Source organism: Amphibalanus amphitrite, unplaced genomic scaffold (genome assembly GCF_019059575.1).
Source record: "Amphibalanus amphitrite isolate SeventyFive unplaced genomic scaffold, NRLGWU_Aamphi_draft 000207F_arrow, whole genome shotgun sequence".
In the NCBI taxonomy this organism is placed as follows: domain Eukaryota; kingdom Metazoa; phylum Arthropoda; class Thecostraca; order Balanomorpha; family Balanidae; genus Amphibalanus; species Amphibalanus amphitrite.
Window position 1 is genome coordinate 564,335 of NW_024881702.1, and position 21,622 is coordinate 585,956.

Genomic DNA, 21,622 nt, shown 5'->3' on the forward strand with positions numbered 1-21,622 from the left:
CTCCTGCACGTGCGCACGTGCAGCAGCACCCCAACTCTGGCACATGGATATGCAGTGCCTAGTGGGTGCCTACCTACATGCCAACTTTCAGCGCAATCGGCCAAGTAGTTACCGAGATATTGCAACAATTACAAAACTGACACCTCTTCGTTTTGCGCGTGGCACGTGCATAAGGGGTCACCCACATGCATCGGGAATAGTCCAATACTTGGTAGAAGGAATGAAGCTACCCTACAAAAATCACCCCGTGTAAATCGGTCAAGTGGTTGCTGAGATATAAGCCTCGCAAAAGCGTCCGCACGGCCGGCCGGCCGGCCGCTCATACTCAGAAATTTCCGTTAATCTAAGGAAAGACTACGCTCGCTTCGCTCGCTCCGTAATAACACACAGAAAAAGTTATAATGCCCGTCATTGCTACACGACTAAATAATCGGTTTAAAACGTCCAGCGATTCATAAGAGCACCCTTAGGTACATAACGGATACATCGGAATTTAAATATCATTGGCCTAGGGGTAGGTATGTTAATTTTGCGACCTTTCTATTATAGGTAAGCCAATGGGAGAAAATTGAACTGCGCTCCTCTTGTACGAAACTCAGCCGTAGGTACTTACTAAACAATACACTCAAATGACAAATTCACATAGGCTAGGTACACAAACTACTTCTTAAATATTCAAATAGATGCTAAGTTTGAAATCCACTATAATCTATCCTGGAAACATATACAACTCCAAAAAAGTGAATCAAGTTCAGTGATCTTCAATCACAGCAACCGCGCCAGCTTATTTCGCATTGTAAGAGCATTGCGGCACAGCATAGATGCAGGCGCTCTGCTACTGCCATCTATGGGTGAAAGATGAAGGTAATGGTTATTGCGGTACAGCATCACTGCAGGCGCAAACAACGTGGAAACAAAGATAGGTATGTTGCGCTGGCCGGCGATTATAACGTAAATTTGCGTTGCTGGGTTTGCAAATATTTCAATGATGTTCAGTTAATGCACTTTTATGTATTCTGGTTTTGTATTCCTCCAAATGCATCAAGTATGTAGTACCTAAGGAATATCAAATAACATGAATGACTTAAACCTTGTTGGAAACGTCTCAAGTTTAGTCGCTACTCGCTTATAGCCTTATAGCTTATAGGACTCGGGAATGCCTGTCGAATCGAACGATATGCGATATGACCTCCTTTAACTGATATGCGATATTATCTCCTTTAACCTTGTTGACCTCCTGGTGACCTAGCCTTGAGTGACCTGGGTTTGAAAGTTGTGCAGCATGTGTGGAAAATATATATAAAAAGGTGTGCCGAAAGCGGCGGCGCTCCGCAACGCCGTTTTTGAGATATTTACATAAATCCACATGGGGTGTCCCTTACGGCTAACATCCCCACCGCCCGGCGCGGTTTTTTTTTTGCACGCGCAGAATGCACTTTTGGGGTCCACCAGGAGATGGATATATTCAGACGTGGCCGCAATGTATTCTGTGTGGCCTGTGTAAATTTGACACCTTGAACTTGCCAGCGCTACCCGTTCTACCCACATACGTGACACGAAGTGCAACATTAAAAGGTTTGCACGCGCACAGCAAGCACACCTTGCACCTCAGCACACCCAAGGCCGTATATAGGAGGTAGAATGGTTAGCCGTTTGTTTACATCGGTGACCTTGACAGCTGACGTCAGCGGGTGTCTACCAATCTTCTCCAATATTAAATTTCCGAGGATTTTATACTCTAAGGCAGTTTGATATTAACCTTTAGGCTCCCTTAGAGCCCGAAAGCGGACCCGAAGGGCCCGCTTTTGGGCCTAGCCAGGGATAGTTTGGAGCCGGCAGGGCCAAAAAGCGGAAGGGCCTGTTCAGAAGGATTTGTTCGAGCCTTCAGGCTCAGTGACGGGCCCCTGGGCCCTGCCGGGCCACAAACTGGTCCGTAATTGAGCCCTTCGGCCCCACTTTTGGGCAGAGCCAGGGCAATTTGGAGCCCGGCAGGGCCCCAAAAGCGGAAGGATTCGTTCAGAAGATGCTCGAGCTTTCGGGCTTGAGGAAGGGCCCTAAAGCCCTGCCGGGCCCCAAACCTTATCGATTTTGGGCCCCAAACCCTTCTCGGGCCCGAAGATCCCGCTTTTGAGCCATGGAGAAGCCCAAGGGTCATGGAGAAGTTATGGAAAGCGGATCCGAAAAAATGCTTTCCGGGCCCAGTCACAGACACATCTTGGCCTGTCCGGGCCCCAGAAATGGAAGGGCCCGCTGAGAAAATTTTGCTCAGGCTTTCGGGTCCAAAATAGGGTCCCATGGGGCCTTGCTGGTGCCCATGCCGGTCCCTGGCCGGGCCCCAAAAGCGACCAGGCCAAACCAATGACAACCTGGGGCCCAGGAGATCTCCAAAAGCGGAAGGGCCCTCTCAGAAGGCCTTGAACCAGGCTTGTGAGCTTAAGGAATGGGCCCTTGGCCTCGATAAAGTATCAAGAAAACGGGCCCAGATATACGCTTCCGGGCCCAGTCTCAGGAACAGCTTGTCCTGGCCGTGCCCCAGAAACGAAAGTGCGCGCTGAGAAGGCCTTGCTCAGGCCATCGGGCCCGAGGAACGGGCAACAGCCGATGATGGGCCCCTTTCGACTGACCTCGTGGGGATGCTCCTGCTTTAAACTTGCGGCAACTTTCCAAACAAAATGAGCTCCATAGTTCGTACTACTATAAGCACCCTGTACAGAACGTAACGTATCATTTCCAGTTCAAATGTTTTTTCTTTGAGCTGCTCATTGAACTGATTTCGCAGTTAAACTGACAAGAATAAGCAATATGCTAGCGTCAACAATGCAACACAATGGGTGAATGGGTGAACAATGCAGCCCAGACCTCCCCGGCCGGGGAGCCGGGAGGTATCCCCCAGCTCTCCCCGGGCCGGGACGTTTGGCCCGTGAGCCCTGTCCTGGCTTTGCCGGACGGGCCACTTACATAAACGCACCAATGAGTGCAGAAAGGTGCTTTAATGGTGTTATGCCCAAATTGTAATGAGAGAGAGCCAGAAGAATATACAATATTATAAATAGGTATATGGAAATGTGTCTGACAAATATCGTGTGCCAATGTTAGTGGGGTGCAAAGAGGTAATACAAGATTAATAACTCATCACTGATGTTCATAATGTTAACCCGCGCCGTACTTGTGACCTGAGTTTTCCGTGTCGTGCTAGGGGTTGGGGCGTTTTCACGTGCCCCGTCTAACTCGGCTCCTGGGCCACGTAGCGACACGCGATAAGCGACAATCAAAAGAGCGTCAAAAATAATGGCGGAAATGCTCCAATCATTCTTAAGGTCAGGGCAAAGGTCGGGTCACCAGAGGCCATCAAATGTCAAATTTTGTCTTGTTCAACAATTTCGAAACACCCAAGGACTAACTTGGAAACCAATAGAGCTACAGCGCTGCGGAAAACCGCATTCGATAGCCCTTGTACAGACCCCTCTTAGTTTTCTCAGATTTAACCTCAAGTCAACGGTATAGCCTACAGAGTCTGATGGCCAAGAGTTGCGAACGAAAATTATAATTAAAATCTAAATCTTTTTGTATTTCAGACGTTTCGACAACACTGTGTCATCGTCAGTAATTGATATTTGTGACTTTGTGACTTCAGGAAACATTTTATATCAATTACTGACGATGACACAGTGTTGTCGAAACGTCTGAAATACAAAAAGATTTAGATTTTAATTATAATTTTCGTTCGCAACTCTTGGCCATCAGACTTTATAAACATGTCTTACAATACTGAACAATAGCCTACAGAGGGCAAAAACTCTAGAAATATAGTAGAAATAGCCGCTTTAACGAACTTTTTTCGGCAATAACTTTTTCCTCAAAAGAGCCATGCATAGCTTTTGCCAGCATCGTGTTCCTCTCGTCGAGACACGTCGAATGAGTTATACGTTGACCCAAGGTCATGACCGGACCGGAAAGGGTCATCTTGCACATCAGTCGATCCGTATCGTCGAGCTAAACACAGCTGACGTGTTTTCACCGCTCTAGCACGTTTCTATCAAAGGTTATAGTAAAAAAAAAACTGCTGGTGACCTTTCACGACCTGAGATGACCTCGGGGTAGGTACACAGAGGGATCACAGGTGCAAAGTTCCGATTCAGTGCGTCATATTTGCCTATGAACCGATGTTTTAGAGGGTTTAGATTAACAAGTCTTGGAACTTTTTTTCAGAGGCAAGGTCACGTAGGTCTGAAATTTTCACAGCATGTGCGGAAAAAGTATGAATAGGTGTACAAAAATATGCCTATTCACGAAAAACCTGGGGGGGGGCGTGAAAACGCTCCCCCAGCACGGCGTGGGCTAACGAACTTCAAATGAAGTGAATTGCAAAAACGTTTACGATCTTCAACTGAAGTTAACTGCGAAAATTTTATCAAGGTCGACAAACGCAAGAAAGTGCATTTTCTTTTACAATATGCCGAATTCTATCGTAAATTTATTGTTTTTTCGCTCGATTTTTTTTCACACCAGGGCAGTCGCTGTGGGGCCCCTTTGAGCTGACCTCCGGGCCCTTCTCGGCTGTCGCCCCCCCCCCCGAGCAAAATCCTGGATACGTGCCTGAAAATATCGCACTGCTTGCTAATTCTTTAGTTCTTCTGCCTCATATCCGCATCTGTATGTCTGTGTGGGCTGGTCTGACCGCTCCGCTAGACTGGCCTGACCGGTCCACACTGGTCTGGTCTAATCGGTCTACTGGTCCGGTCTGACCAGTCCTCTGGCCTAGTCTGACCGGTCCGCCGGCCTGGTCTGACCAGTCCGCCGGCCTGGTCTGGTCTGAGCTGACTGGTCGGCTGGTTGGTCTGATAATCTGATTGGTCCGCTGTCTCACCTAGCTGCAGTCGGTCGATCTCCTCTCGGGAGACTCGCTCCACGAAGAGCTCGATCTCCTTGGCGGTCAGCTCGTGGCCGGCCGCCTTCCTCCCCAGCACGTCGTGCACGTGCAGCTCGTGCATGGTGCCGGCTCGGCTGCTGGCCAGTGCTCACGCGGCGGGCGCTTGGCGCCGAGTGTGCTCTGCGCGGGGGCGCGGAGGCCGCGGAGGCCGCCCTACCGCCGTCCGCCAGAGCGCGCGGCCGAGCGCACCACACCGGGCCTGCCACGCGTGGGCGCCGAAACCGGGAAGGGAGGTGGACGGCCGGGATGCCCCACCCCCTCAGTCGAGTAAGCCCGGGGGACGTCCCTCCAGGCTCCGATATACCCATGAATGATTTAACCCTCGTCTGTGTGAGGCGTTTTGCAGCGTCTAACGTTTTGAGAGGGGGAGTCGGTTGGACCCCTGTCGTTCTGCCCCTGATCGAGATAGGGTTTTTGATTTTTTAAGGGACAAGGGCCCCATAAATAAGAAATCGAAAAAAAGATTCACTTGCATTTTAGGGCGTTCTTTCATATGGGACCATTTGCAACGCCGTGCAATGCACCGTTTTCCCGGAAAAAGGTACACTGTCATTTTTTAGGGTTTTGATCTTTTTAAGGGACAAGGGTCCCTTAAATAAAACATCGGAAAAATGACCCACCTGCATTTTAAAACGTTCTTTCCTTTGGGACCATTTGCAACGCCATGGGCGCGGGAACCGGGGGGGGGGGCAGTGGGGGCTGCTTGCCCCCCTAACTTAACCCTCGCCGGACCTATTGGTTTTCTACATACGCGCCGGCCGAGGGGGGGGGGAGCGGGTACGACCCCCCCTCGCCGTTTCGCCCCTGGTGGAGCTAGCGCGTCGCGGAAAAAACGAGCGTGTGCGCCGTTACGAGACGCAGAGATTGGTACCCGATTTTAAGATCCTAGGTCAACCGGTGACCTCTGAGCAGGGCTGCGGAGTCGGAGTCGGAGTCGGAGTCGGAGTCGGTCGGAGTCGACAGTTGTGACCGGAGTCGGAGTCGGAGTCGGAGTCGATTTTAGAAACCCGAGCCGGAGTCGGAGTCGGAGTCACCGAAAATCTGTCGACTCCGCAGCCCTGCTAGGTCTGCGGAGTCGGAGTCGGGAGTTGGAGTCGGTCGGAGTCGACAATTCTGCCCGGAGTCGGAGTCGGAGTCGGAGCTGGTTTTTTAAAGTCGGAGTCGGAGTCGGAGTCGGAGTCGCCGAAAATCCATCGACTCCGCAGCCCTGCCTCTGAGGTCAGGTCAAGTGCCCCAAGGTACGGTTCAGTTTTTGGTGAATAACTTCGCAAAAAATGGCCGCAGAGCGCCGATTTTGGCAGCATCGTGTTTGCCTCGTCCAGGCGCGTCGAATGATATACTTTTTGTCCGGGTCAGGTCAACTTGGTGTGTTGACCTCAGGTCAAGGTCAGGTCAGCACCCAAGGTCACGAAGTTGGTCGAAAGAGGTCATGTCGCATATCATTCGATTCGGCAGGCCTTCCTGAGTCCATTGGTGGCTTTCCCGACTCGCTAGCTCAATTTGATCAAGAGTTATTGACGAAAAACTAAAATGACCTTGATGACGTCATAAATGACGTCACGCAAGGTCAACATTGCAAAAGTGACGCATCTAACCTTGCAAGGAGTGCATCAAATTACGATTCTGTGTGCTTGAGATAGTTGGAGATCGTTCCCGGCGCCAGAATAGCAGTTTTCATTTTTCCCCATTGACTTATAATGGTGAGGTCACGAAAATGACCTGACCTCATATGACCTTTAGGAAAAATCCGAGATATACAAGTTGTGGGACTCATAATGGATACTAGATCCTGCAAGTTTCATTTCCCTGTGACATCTCCTCTGGCAGCGAAGTTGCGACATCTGAAGACCGTGCAGAGGTTCACTTATGACGTCATAGGTCAGTGACCTGACCTGACCCAAAAAAATGCGGTTGGTGTCGAAAGATCCGGCTTGGATCAAAGGTCAGGTATGCCAAGTTTCAGCTCTCTATCGCCAGCGTGTTCGGAGCTATCGCGAAAAAAACCCTATGGGGGGCGGCACCCGCCCCCCCCCCCCCTCGGCCGGCGAGGGTTAAGGGCCGTGGGGGCGGTGCCCCCACAACTTTAAGACGGAATACCGCCCTTTTTTTGCAAATGTTTTCTTTTTCGTTGAAAAAGCCAAGGGATGAAAAATAAGTGGCCTAAAACCGGCGAGAAAACTAAATTTGGCGGTACCCTAGGTTGATCTCTATCATGGTGTGCCCCCCCAGTCTGAAAGTACTTACCTAGCTCCTGCGCCCCTGCGCAACGCCGTGCAATGCACCGTTTTTTTCCGAAAAAAAGGTAGGGGAGAGTGGGGTGGGTTGTATCAGTTTTTACTCCGAGACCCATAACCTCGTAAGTATCCGTGATAAAGTCATTATTTCCATACTATCCCCTTCCTTGATTCTTCTGCTTTTTTGTGCAAGGTAACTTTTCCGCTACCTCTACCAGTTTTTCTTCTACGGTCTGCCGAATAGAACAATGTTTTTGATACAACTTGCCCCATGGCTTGGGTGAGTTGTATCACATGGTGGGGTAATTTGTATCACTATTTCACGTTTCAGGGAGTGTGCTTGCTTCTGGTTTTTGAACATAACAACAACATTAAATGGGGCTAATACAATGTATAGGTATGCTCAAAGGCTTCACTTTATTAGACCAAACTTAGGTCAATGCAATCCGAACGAAACATCAACAGACTAGACGCAAAAGTGGCTCGTTAAGAGCAAAGAAGCCAACACATTGTGCCGAAATGGAACGAGCATTGACTAGCTACCTACAAACGCGACCCAGGGCTTAGCTTTCGCGATCAAAAGCAACATACCCATACATACATACACACATACATGTTACAACATACCCCACCCGGCTCTGATACAACATGTACCTAGCCGCCATCTTGGAAAAAACATCCTCGTGCTAAAAAAACAGCGGACAGCTGGAGAAATCCGTTTTCACTCGCGCAGCCTTAGAAACTACCCTCACCACCGCTACGGAGATCTTTCAAATTCGTGCACATCTTAATGCCCAAAACACACATTTTCTTGCAACTTATTTTTTTAGGATGACATTAAAAAAAAACATAAAATCGGCTCTCACCTCGAGACGCTTCCACTCAGCCACAAGACAGAACAGGGAAAGATGGCGCCCGGAAAACCTCGTCGGCTGGTCGTGTCGCGAGCGCTATCCATTGGATAAGTTTGGCACAATTCGCCCTGATACAACTTGGACATGATACAACTCTCCCCGCTCTCCCCTACACTGTCATTTTTTTGTTTTGTTTTTTTTTATTTTGGGGGTTTCCATTCATTTAATGGAATTTTAAGGGTTATATTCATGACCAGCGTGGTCGAGTTGACCTACAACCCAGTTTTTATGGCTATAGATAGCTCAACGTTGCAAATTCTGCTGTGTTGGATGTTGGCTATCTTCACGGACATCTGTGAAACTACATTGAGGAATGGAAAATCGAATGAGGGTCTATTCATCAACATCAGTTGTCAGTTGATTGGTTTCTGAGTTCTTGCGTTCCCCGTCCGAATATCAAATTGTTAGTTAAATGCCCAGTAAACATGCCGACGTCGGCCCGACGTCGGCCGACATCGGGGTGACGTCGGCAACTCGGCATCGGCATGCCGACGTCGGCCCGACGTCGGTCCAACCTCGGCACGACGTCGGCTGGATGTCGGATATGCCCGCATGTACCGACGTCCAGCCGAGGTCCGGCCGACGTCGGGCCGACGTCGGACCGAGATCAATTGCTGAGGTCAAGCCGACGTCAGGCCGACGTCGGGGCGACGTCGAACCGACATCGGCCGCTGTTTTGACCGTTAAAATAATATAAAATACATGTTTCATGTTTCATAAAGAGCTTCTGTATTCAAAATATCCTCAGGAAACTCAAATCTTCCTCCACGGCGCAACCCCCTGATCCGGACTGGACGGGAAACTTTATCTCATTTGGGATTGCCCGTAAGCCGAGCTCGCCCGTAGCCGGGTGCGGTGAGTGCTTGGGGGCTGCTCGGCCTATCCTTTGGTCAGGCTTAGCCACGGCAACTCACCAGGGCCGGGTCCAGTTCATATAGAAAGGCCAGTCGGCAAGTGTCACTTTGCCAAAGTGCCACTTTATATCAAAGGGACACTTTGGGAAACGTTGGTGCAGGTGTGTAAGAGTGGCTACCTATATGTAATATGAATCCATTGTGGGGTTGCCCTTTCCAATAAGTGTCACCTAACAGCAATGGGACCAGGGACTCTATATGAGCTGGACCCAGGGTGCTCGCCAAGAAGACCAATGTCTCCATCCTATCATCCTTCCGGCTCTGAAATGGTCTTGTCAGACCGAAAGGGCATAACCCAACAAATCAAACTAAACTCGCCATCTGGCTGCGTGGTGTAGTGGTTAGCGCACTAACCTCGCGTTTAAATGACACGGGGTTCGAATCCCATCGCCGGATGATGCTTTTGGCGTGTTGTGCCAGTAAACATGCCGACGTCGGCGACTGGGGGGCTTGAATCCCGCCGCCGGTTGATATCTTTGGCGCGTTGTCCCAATAAACATGCCGACGTCGGCCCCGTCGGTCCAACGACAAACGATCTCGTCAACCTCGGCAAACGACCTTGGCCCGACGTCGGCTCGACGTCGGCTGGACTTCGGCTGGACGTCGGAACATGCGGGCATATCCGACGTCCAGCCGATGTCGGGCCGACGTCGGCATGTTTACTGGGTGAACTTGATTTTGACATGAAGATCATGACCCAGTGACCTGGAAATCGCTGTCTGCCTGGGGTCGGGGTCACCGTATTGATTAAGACCATTTGCGAGCCAATCGAACAGTTAGTTTAGGCCGTAAAGCGTTCCCCGTCCTTTGACCTTGAACTTGACCTTGAAGGTCATGACTCATTGACATGAGAATCGCTGCTAACCTGCATCGAGGAACGGGAAAACAAATGAGGGTCTATTTATCAAAATCAGTACATTGATTTCTGAGTTATTGCGCTCTCCGTCCGATTATCAAATTCTTAGTTAGATATTCGCGAATATCAATTGGCTGCTCAGTGGACGGACGTGGCATTAGCCGACCTTGGCGCTTTCATCGTTCGCGGCGAATGCTGCGAATACGACGCATAACATTATTAGAAAGCGCGCGCGGTACGCCGTACGCGCGGTACTGCCGTTTAGACCGTTTAGACTTAGTTCTATAGCCTTGTTTTAGGTTTAAGGTATCTTGGTATTGCCTTGACCTAACAACCAAACAGCCTCTACTCAGCGGCAACTATCAGTTAACATTTTTTCAATGACATACCCTGATTCCAATTTGTTTGTAGGTGCATGATTGCTGCGAGATTGTAAATGATTTATTGAATTCGATTTGGTGAATACCGTTTTTTTCCTGACCTTCTCTGGAGCTGTATAACAAGGTAGGTGCCTAGGTATATCTTTTTTGTTATTTAGATTGATGATTGATGTATTAGGGGAGGTTTCGTCAATCGTCAGTTTTAGCATGTGCTATTTTTATCACATGTACCAAAAATGGCAACGGTTCTGCTATTTTTTACAACGATGAAGCTGATTTCACTCCTCAGCAAGGAAATCACAATTTTGGAAAGATAAGGACTGATTTTAGAAAAGAAGTGCTGCCACCTGGTGCAAGAAGAAAGCCAGCTTAATATGCCCTTTGTATGGTAGTTTGTTTTGTGGCCTGAAGTTGGAACTTAAAATTTGAATTGAAGCATCCGAAAATGATCGATATTGATCGAAAACATGATGTTGATGAAAAAATAATATGTTAAGTTGAGAGAGGAGGTCATTTTATCCAGATGCGGTGGTTTACTTCTTGAAATTATTTTTGCTAGGTAATTGACGGCCGCACATCATCCGTCATTACATGGCGGTTGTCATAAACAAAAACAATTCAAAGAAGTAGGTAAACCACCGCATCTGGATGAAATCGCCTCCTCTTTCAACTTAACATATTCTTTTTTCATCAAAATTATGTGTTCGATCAATATTGGTCATTTTCGGATGCTGCAAATTGAAGTTCCAACTTCAGGCCACCAAAGAGGGTATACGTCAATGTTGGACTACCATACAAACAACGGCCATATTAAAGCTGGGTTATTCTTTTTGCACCAGGTGGCAGCACTTCTTTTCCAAAATCAGTGCTTGTATTTCCAAAATCGTGATTTCCTCGCTGAGGAGTGAAATCGGCTTCATCGTTGCCAAAAATGGCTGAAAGCGTTGTCATTTTTGGCACATGGCTGCCAAAAATGGCATGTGCTAAAAATGACAACGATTGACCAAACCTCCCCCGACTGGTATAGGGGAGGAAGGGGAAATGGTAAATGTCAAGATAAAGTCCTAAGAAGATTTCAAGGATACCGTAAAATGGGGTGTTAAGGGACAGCAGGGTGTTAAGGGACAGTTGCACGGGAAAAACTTTGAGTCATATTAAGTTCCTAATTTGAGAAGGTTAAATAAAAACTTGAGTGTGGTAGTTGACACTTTTGTTTTTGACTGTGGGACAAAATGGCATGGTTTTTCATGCAAGTGATTTGGTTCAAAAATGGCTTTGAAAATCATGCTACATTTTCAGAGAATTGATACGTATCCAAAACTCTGCGTGTACCACATAAACTATTTGGTGTACAGGGAAAATGAATACATAGGTGTATTGGCACATCTACACCTTTTTGCACTCAAAATAGGCATCTTTTCATTCAATTTTGGCGAATTGCATTCAATTTTAGCGATCTCTCATTTGCTTCGAATAGAGAGATCGCTAAAATTGAATGCAATTCGCCGAAATTGAATGAAAAGATGCCTATTTTGAGTGCAAAAAGGTGTATTGCACATGTTTCCTGAAAAGTTATACAAATCCTCCCATTCATTCATCATCCTCTTCCTCTTTTCCGAACACATGCATATTTTGAGATGCATGTGGGGTGCTAAGGGACAGGGAAGAAAAAATGGAAAATAAAATTTAAGTATAATTTCATAAAGTTTTCTTTCAGTGGGCATGGAAAACACCAAATTCCACATAAAATGCTGGCAAGTTCATGCTTTTATCTTTAACACACCTTAACCCTCGCCCTGGCAGGGGGGGGGGTCGATGTGACCCCCCTAAGGTTTTTCGAAGATAGCGTAAAGCGCCGCCAAATTTGGCACAGCTGATGGGGCAACCTTTTTACATATGACCTGAAAATTTCAGGTCCGGGTGACCTTGGGTCAGGTCACCAGCCCAGGTCAGAAAAACCGGTACAAGGTCATGGTCAAGTTTCAATTTTCTTTTTGCACCTGTCCAACTCACAGTTTTGGACTGATTTCCTTCAAACTTTCAGGATGTGCTAAGTTCACCGAGTTGTATAACATATAGTTCGGTTTTTTTGAGGTCACTTACCTGAGGTCAGTTAGAGATCATTACGTCGTAATGTTAAGCCTATGGGAAAATACTAAATTCGGAAAATACTGGAGATATCCGCTTCGTTCTGTCACTTTTGTGCTTTGAAACCACAGTACTTAACAGCAGGTCACTTGGTGCTTCTTTGTTTGGTGTACTTATCCATGGGTCAGGTCAAATGAGGTCAACTGAGGTCAAATGACGTTTTTGCCAATAACTTGGCACATAGTGACGCTAGAGCTTAAAAAATGGTATTGTGTTTCTGGTGATCAGCCAAATCGAATGATATGCAATATGATGCAATTTGGTTAAGTTGAACTTAATTCATTAATTTAAGTTTACTTAAAATTTAAGAAAAACTTTGAGTACACTTAAGCAAGCTAAAAAGTATATCATTCGACGCGCCTTGACGTGCTGAGTTCACTGGTGCTTTACTTTTTGCTCTATCTTAATTAGATCAAAAGTTATAAGCGAAAAACTTTTGACCTGTTTTTAGCGAAATTTTTACATTTATACCCCCAAAACCCCCTAAATATTTACCTAGAGCAACTAAATTTGCACAGGGGCGAGAAATCCATGGGGCCCACCTAACTACCAAATTTGGTGTTTCTAGGTGCCATAGGAGCCAATCGCGAGGGGGGGGTCGCATCGACCCCCCTGCCAGGCCGTGTTATGAAAAATGCCCTGCCAGGGCGAGGGTTAAGTTATATAACAAAACACCTCAAAACTCACTTAACACTCTCTTTTACAATGATGGCTCAATGAAGACTGATGTAGTTAAATGAGATGTCATCATGAAAAGGCCAAAACAAAGAGGGCAACATAATGAAAAGTGACTAGCTTCAAAATGGGTTTTTGTTGATGACAGAAGGGTACTTTTTGGTTCTGTTTACCTTATAATAATCACATTTTTCAGAAGCGTAAACTGCATTGCATGTAATTAGCTAACAAGGCCATTAGTGGTGAATTAACCTGAGTTGTTTTGTGACAGAATATGCAAAACATTTCAATAAATAAATTGTGTGCCCTTTCACACCCCAATTGCGGGCATTTGATAACCATTTCTTGGTATAATATAAGTGTCCCTTAACACCCCACATTGGGGTGCTGAGGGACAGTGATGAAAAATAATAAAAATAATATGCAGGTATATATTTTTAAAACTTTAATGTAGCAGGCATGTAAAGCACCAAATTCCACATAAATGCTGACAATTTGATGCTTCTATCTCTAACCCTTCTTGAGTTATATAACAAAACAACTCAAAACTGTCCCTTAACATCCCGCTTTATGGTAATTTTTCACAATAATACATTATTTGACATCCTGAATCCATAAATGATACTTACACAGGGGCCCAGGAACTATTTTCAAGTTGGGGAGCATGCATAAAATAACTGACACGATGCATATGAAACAGTGGCGTAGCTAGGGGTCTAAGGGGACCCGTACCCCCCCCCCCCCCCATCGGGTTTAAGGGGACTCGGGTCCGAGGAACCCTGTGGCGCTATTTGGCCGCTGAGGGTTAATGATGGCTATATTTTGACTCAGAAGGGCCCCATGGGGCTCGTTAGAGCACCTCATGGGCTCTAAATAGCCACACTAAGATCTCCATAAGGGCCCCATGCCGGCTTCTGAGGGCCTCTTGCGGCTTTTAAGGGGCCTCGGTGGTCTCCAAAGGCCTATTACTGGCCTCTGAGAGTTCTTACCAGTCTATGAGGGGCCAGTTCTAGGGGCCGCCTGTGATGGTCCCACACTAATTTTTCTGAGGGCCCCATAACGGCAACTGTGGGGGCCCTCATCGGCGCCTATGAGGGCCCACACCGGTGTCGCTGAGAGTTTCACACACCCAACTCTGAGTGCCTAAACCAGTGCCTATTAAAGCCCTATATCGGCAACTCTGAGTACCCAACACACCTGCGCATCTAAAGGTCACCCACCTGGTGACTTGAGGGCCCCACACCAGTGACTCTGAGAGCCCCACCGGCGTCTGCCAGTACTATGCTGGTCTCTAAGGGCCCCACAGGGCTTCTTCTGCCGACCTAAGGGCTCCTTGCCGGTCATTGAGAACCCCCTGTCGGCTTGTAGAGGGTTCTTGTCAGCAGCTCCAAAGGCCCCACACCCGTCTGTAACGGCTCCACACCAGCGTCTATGAGGGCCCACAGCAACGTCTGTAAGGTCCCTTACCAGTTACCGGTGCCTCCGAGAGAATCACACTAGCACCTCTGAGCGGCCACACCGGCCCCACATCAGTGCCTCTAAAGGCCCCTTACTGGCGGCTCTGAGGGCCCTACGCCGGTGATTCTGAGGGTGCTACTGATAACAGAAGGCACCACACAAGCCCTTAGTGTCGCTGAGCTGTAATCCCATACCGGCCTTCCGAGGGCGCCACGTCAGTGCACTCATTGCCCCACACCTCTCCCTCACACCCAGAGCGAGTAAACTGTGTTATACCTATAGCAACGATTTTACCACCGTTGTACGTTATGTATTTCTCAAAGTTGACTCAAAATGGTCCAGTATAAAATCTTGCCTGCCAAATTAATGGCCAAGGTCAGGCCCAAACCAAAGCGGGATGACAATAGCAGACAGCAGTTGTTGTCAAATCGATACTGTATCAGCAAAAACCATTCAGATGGCAAGGAAAATGCCTTGTGTTGATGTTTAGATGCATAAAGGAAACAAGAAGGAAAGAAGTTCGGAAAAGGGAGGAAAGATCCTTTGTCGCTGCCTCAATGTTGAGGGGGCGCCGCCCCCTCGGCTCTTAAGTTGGGGAGGGGGACGAGCGCCCCCGCTCCCCACCCCCTGTTCCCGGGTCTATGTACACTTACAGGGTGTCTCAAAAGTTCGTTGACACATTTCCCATACCAATAAAGCATATACCTAAGAACCGGCCAAAAATCTAAGGTTTTGGTGTCTGTGTGCACACTAGACAAATATGCATGCTTTGACAACTGACTCGTAAGGTTGGAAACCAAACCCTTTGCTGTATCTCCAAAAATATTTGCCCATACCGATTTTCGTCGCTCCGTTAGCTGCCGGAGGCTGATAAAAGATTACCAGCTTTCAAGCTCTTGCAGGGGAATCCCCCGCGGTTTTTTATTCACACGCAAAAAACGCGTCAGGGTGGTAACATATGCCCCCCCTCTGGGGCGAAGGTTAAAATTGGGTATCCTCGGCTTCCTCTCGTGACGGGCAGCACGCTCGTTTTTTTTTCGCGAAGCTCTAGCTCGATGAGGCGCCAAACGCGAGGGGGAGGGGGTTGCACCAACCCCGTTGTGCCGTCGAAGGACGCAAAATGGCCTGTGCCGGCGAGGGTTAACCCGCGCCCCGCTGGGCTATTCAGCCATGCGCGCCCTGCTGGGGGGGGGCAGATTCTGCCCCCCCCCCCCTGTCTAACTTCCGAACCGATGGTCGTAGAAAGACGGGGAAAACGGCAATCGAAAGCTCTCAACAAGGCGAGTCTTAAGAGCCCAAATTTTTTTGCTTAAGTAGGTCAGAGGTCAGGTCAAGGTCAGGTCAAGGGTACAAAATGCAAGTTTCTCCAGTATCGGCCTTGCACCGTAGTTGCCGAAGAATGGACTGAGACTGATTGCCCAAAACGTGTTCTTAGACTGCCAGGACAATATTCGTTGCATACAATGTCATTCAAAGGTCAAGGTCAAGGTCAGGTCAGGTCAGGTCACCAAAAACAAAATATAGAAAAGGGCATGTGCGACACATGTTTTATGGGTCATTTTACTCATAGAATTCAATAGGCACACTCAATAAGTGATATGGACCACCCCTGGATGAATTTCAGGTCAAGGTCAGGTCAAGTGAGGTCAAATTTTTGAAGTTGGTTGTTAAGGCCCAAAAAGATGTCTATCTGATGCAGTTTTTCACGGCGAATCGAATGGTGCTATTTTTGTTTCCGTACGAGGTCTAGAACTTAGATGCTCTCCCAAGAACTGGCGAACAGAGAAGCAGAAGGTGTTCCAACCAACACAAGGAAGACCCAGAATGGGCTGTAGCCACTTGTCGACGATAGGCGCAGGCCGCAGCGCAGGCCAAGTGTCTGGTAGGTATACCCAGGCAAACATGATACAGAGATGATGGAATAGACCAGAGCTTGTAAATACGCGTTTTCAGTATACGGTTCTCACAGAAAGCGGCCCTGGCTGCATAAGTTCTTTACAAGTAGGTACTGCAAAAGGGCCTGCATATGAATATAAGAGACTGAGCGAGACATTGCACAATCCACTTATTCCACTATTGCATTTCCTAATTGGCGCTATTAATTTGATTAAAGGGACCCTCCCACCTTAACATTAGTTTTGAGTTGAGATAGCCAAGTTTGCGGCCAGGCTCAGAAACCACCATTTATCCTGGTCGCAACCCCCGCAGCTTTATGGTGTTCAAGAAATTTCTTCCCTTTACTTGCAGGGTGGGACCAGCGTGGTCCCTATCTCTTAACCATTACGGGAATCTGATGACGTCATCAGGCTTTCGAACGTCCGTTAAATGTTTGACTAAAACGTTTTGTAGCCAGCGGTGGTATATGCTGCTTTGCGCGCAACAAATGCCGCCTTTTCAAATAAAGTCGCTAGGAACAGCGGAGATCCCAAAAAGTAAACAAAAGTAAAAGTCTAATATCTTTAAAACCGGTGAATATTTTTCGATGAAATTTGGTAGATATTCGTTTTTGCTCTTTCTGAACCGAGCGACATCACTTTCATGTCAATTCATTAGCTTTTTTGAAGGTGGGAGGGTCCCTTTAAACAGTACTTCGTTATTAACCAGTAAAACGCCTTTTGGGCGAAGAACGAGCGAGCGAGATAGTGAGCCCTGCACGTGCGGAAGGGCGAGGGGGTATTTCCAACGGGCTTGTGCAAAGCACCCTTTTAACCGGTCGCTAGCGGTGTGCCAAATTTGAACGCAATCGGCCCAGCCGTTCCTGAGATCTGGAAGCGGCATTCTGCACGTGCGCACGTGCAAATGGGGTCCAAAATGACTTTTGCACGGCACCCTACTAACCGGTCCCCAACAGTGTACCAAATTTGATCGCAATCGGCCCAGCCGTTCTCGAGATCTGGAAACGCCCCCTGCACGTGCGCACGTGCAGTAGCACCTTAACCGCAACACATGGGAATGCATTGCCTGGTGGGTGCCTACCTGTATGCCAAGTTTCAGCGAAATCGCCCCAGTAATTACCGAGTTATTAAAATGGGAACAAATTTGACACCTCTTATTGTTGTATTTTGCACGTGCACTGGGGGTGACCCACATGCATGGAGATTGGAGAGTATCCTATTTTTGGTAGAAAGGATGCAGCTACCCTATAAAAATTACCGCAAGTCAATCGCCCAAGCGGCTGCTGAGATATGAGCCTCTCAAAATCACTACTTTTGTAAAACAGGTTGAACACCCTTGACTTTTCACGTGGCACGTGCCACGACGGTCACTGAGATGTATCAAAAGTAGTCAATTACGGGGTAGAAGGGATGGGGCTACCCAGCAAAAAAGACCGCAGGCCAATCGGTCCAGCGGTTGCTGAGATATAAGCCTCTCAAAAGCGTTACAGGCCGGGCCGGGCCGGGCCGCTCATCATGGTGTGTCAAAAGTGGAAATAGCCGGTGCGCCGTCTGGCAACCCGGCAGCCCGCCGCCATAGGGAAATTCATGCTTTTTGTCGCTTTTTTCGCTCCTTATGAGTCACTTGATCTAATTAGAGCTTAACTAGGAACGAGGCGGGTCACTTGGACGTATTTGGGAGCCGAATACGGTGTTTTGGAGCCAATACCTGGGAAACCCTACCCGCCCAATGCGAGTTTTTAAGAGTCTGCATGCCCAAATTAACGTTGAGCGCGGCCGTTTTCGGTCGGTTTTCCGCGACCTTGTGGCGAAATCGCCTTATTTATTCAACCAGGGTGGGCTAATTCGCTTAACTAGGAATGAGGCGTTGAAGAGAATTATTCAAGGAATAGAGCTGTGCAAAAATATTTTTTGTATTGTTAAAACTGTATCCGCCCTCGAACGATAAATATTGTTGATCCATCAGAAACACAGCCCCTGGAATGCGTTTGGACTTGGCTGGATCTAATATTAGCGAGTATCTGCTAATGCAGTTTCTTGGCTTACACAGTACGCACACAAGCATACATACTTCCTGCCCTTGGTTATTCCTCACTTGAATGAAAATTTTGCTATAATAACTATTCCAAGCAGTTAACAGGTTTTAGTGCAGTGCCAAGTCGGACCGTTCAGCGCCGACAGTCTCCCAGGCGGCGCGTAACGGGCGCCGCCGGCCGCCGCGCCGCCGCTCTGGCAGGATGTTTGACTTCATAGCTCTGTTGCTAGAAAAGTTGTGGACCGATTTACTTGATTCTTGCATGAAAAGATCCGCCATTCAATTCTTAGCACATAACGAAAATTTGACGTCAATTGCACGATCCGCTGCCCATATCGTGGTACTGCCATCTATTGACAAGGCTGGCGAACTAAAGCCGGGCGGCTATTTCCACTTTTGACACACCATGTACTGAGATTTTCCCGTTATATTGAAAAGACTTCGCTTCGCTCGCTGCGCTCGCTCGCTCGTAACAAGTGTTTCCCCGAAAAGAAAACCAAGCCCCGTTTCTTTTCCCAATCCCTCAATGTAGCCTTTTGAAATAGACGGGCTAAGCGACGAACGGCGCAAAGTCGTTATAATAAATGTAATCGGACCGCCTCCTCGGTACACCAGGCATTATTCGGTGTGCCTTGCCAAGGGTGTTTATATTTAATGCACTCGCAGGCTCGTGCATTAAATGCAAAAATAACACTCATTTCATTCGTTACGGAGCGAGCGAAGCGAGCGGAGTCTCATACTGAATTAAGGGAAAATCCTGAGTATGAGCGGCCGGCCGGCCGGCCGTGGGACGCTCTTCAAAAGCTAATATCTTAGGAACGGGACATCCGATTGACAAGCGGTCTTCTTTACTGAATGTCACTTGGACGTAAAAGTTCTGTGGTGTGATGGCCACCATGCGTTCTTGCCAAACACCGCACGTGGCGCGTGGTAAAGTTGGACATTTTTTAAGAACCCCCAAAATTGCAATCTCAATAACGGCACAACGGTTGGGCCGATTGAATTGAAACTCGGTACACAGTTAGGTCTCCATCAGATAATTCATCTGCATGTGTTAAGGTTGGGGTGCTACAGCACGTGCGCACGTGCAGGGGGCGCTCCCAGATCTCGAGAACGGCTGGGTCGATTGCGCTCAAATTTGGTACACGGTTGGAGACCAGTTAGTAGGGTGCCGTGCAAAAGTCAGTTTGGACCCCGCTTGCACGTGCGCACGTGCAGTGTGCCGCTTCCAGATCTCGAGAACGGCTAGGCCGATTGCGCTGAAATTTGGCACATCGCTAAAGACCGGTTAGTAGGGTGCAGTGCACAAGTTAGTTGGAGGTACCCCCTCGCAATTTCGCACGTGCAAGGCCCATCCTCTCGCTCGCTCCGTTGGTCGCCCAAAAGGCGTTTTACTGGTGTTATTTTTGAAAATAATCATGCCCTCACTCCGTTCGGGCATTATTAAAAACACCCTTGGCTAGGCACACCGAATAATACCTGGTATACCGAGGGCGCGGTCCGATTAAATATATATTAATCGCAATCCGTTATCGCTTGTTGTCTTATCTGCGTTTGATATGTCCACTGATGCCTTGGGCCTAAGTTATTGCGTAATGCGTTATTATTTGACAGTTGTAGTCCTTTCCTCGAAAAAACATGTAAAATATTAACAATATAATGTATTTCACGAAAGTTTAGCCATAGGGCATCAACAAAGTACGATTACATAAAAAAGAAAAGACTCTTGCAAGAGCACTGGAAAATTCACGTTAATCACTAGGAATATTATACCTTCTTCTTGTTCTTACGTCGTGGCAAATTATTCATGTATTATGTTCCTTGGATATCCAGTTGTTGTGCCATTCTGAGTTGATATTTTCAGACAGATTCTGTTGACAATTCAACTTGACTCAACTCTCAACTCTCAAATAAATCCGAAAAAATCTCCGACACAGACCTGGAGACACGTGGCTCAAGCCATTTCAATGCGTATATATATTGAATCAGACGATTCCTGCGCACCACATCACATTTCTCAGGCCACGTCGACGACCGTCGAAACACTAAACCACTGCTAAAAAAATAGTCGCTGAATCGCTGCCAAGAGAAGCGTTCACTAAATTCCGTAACATCCTCCCCCCTGAAATGCGAACTTCAGAGGGCGCGTTTCACACAGGTACGGAACCGATCTTACAACGACAGATCCATAGTTCACAGCGAACAAGACTGCATCACTTAATTCAATTCAGACAGATTCAGACAGACAATCTGAGTCAAACGCATCAGTCTACAAATGCAAACGTAAATCGATTCACCACTCTTCAAACAAACAAACGCCAACCTCGACGCAAACGACATCAAACTTGTCACATCACCAGGGCCACTTGCACCCTGCACTCTGCGAGCCACCACACGCAACTGTCAACTCAGCGCGTCCTCTGCACGCCGCCTCACTGCTCAGAGCGACATCTACAGTCGGCGCCCAACACTACCTTGCCTGCAGACGAGAGAAAAACAAACTAACACTGCTGACGAACACTGCGGTCTAACACCGCCGACGAATGTGAGCGGTTCACGGCTCAGAGGACAGCGGGTCGAGGTCAAAAAGCCTCTGGATGGGACGGGTTTTTAGACCAGACGGAGTCCGGACTTCTGCCGACCTCACCTTTCCGTCTCGGCCGGTGATCAGTCTCGTGACGACGCCATGTACCCACCTCATGCGCGGCACGTTATCCTCCTGCAGCATGACCATGGAGCCCTCGGACAGCTTACCTTGAGGCCTGAACCTTCTGACAGAAGGCGGCAGGGTCCTGACATACTCCTTGTACCAGACAGACCAAAATCTAGCCAGACGCTTCTCACACACACGAGCTCTCTCAGTTTCAGCTCCTTCTTCAGTTTCTCAGCTCCTTCGCATTCACACAGGCAGGGTCCTCCACCACCCGCGAGGAGAACCCGGTCCCTCTGCCCGTCAGAAAGTGCGCCGGGGTGATCGGGGGGCTCGAGTCCAGTCCATCACCAACAAACGTCAATGGACGGGAGTTAACACAACACTCAACTTCTAACAACACAATCTCCAGCTCATCCCGCGACAGACAGCGTGACCCAAGCGACTTGCGCAGGCCCACTTTCACGGAACGGATGAGCCGTTCCCACCATCCGCCCCACCACGGCGAATGCGGTACAATGAAGCGCCACTCA

At 48.1% G+C, this 21,622-nt stretch overlaps 2 protein-coding genes across 4 annotated transcripts in view; one reads left to right on the forward strand and one right to left on the reverse strand.

The window, feature by feature from the left end:
• Positions 1-5,055, reverse strand: part of LOC122385079 (thymidine phosphorylase-like) — a 33,706-nt gene extending 28,651 nt beyond the window's left edge. For all 3 annotated transcript variants that reach the window (XR_006257148.1, XR_006257147.1, XM_043373080.1), the window contains exon 1: positions 4,868-5,055. Coding sequence is in view for 1 of the 3 variants with exons in the window: in XM_043373080.1 (XP_043229015.1) it covers positions 4,868-4,991 (124 nt within the window). In the remaining 2 variants the exon portion in view is untranslated. The remainder of the gene's footprint in view (positions 1-4,867) is intronic.
• Positions 5,056-10,047: 4,992 nt separating this feature from the next.
• The window catches only part of LOC122385081 (small ubiquitin-related modifier 3-like), a 46,795-nt gene continuing 35,220 nt past the window's right edge, over positions 10,048-21,622 (forward strand). Inside the window, exon 1 of the mRNA XM_043373084.1 lies at positions 10,048-10,352. The gene's annotated coding sequence lies outside the window, so the exon portion shown is untranslated. The remainder of the gene's footprint in view (positions 10,353-21,622) is intronic.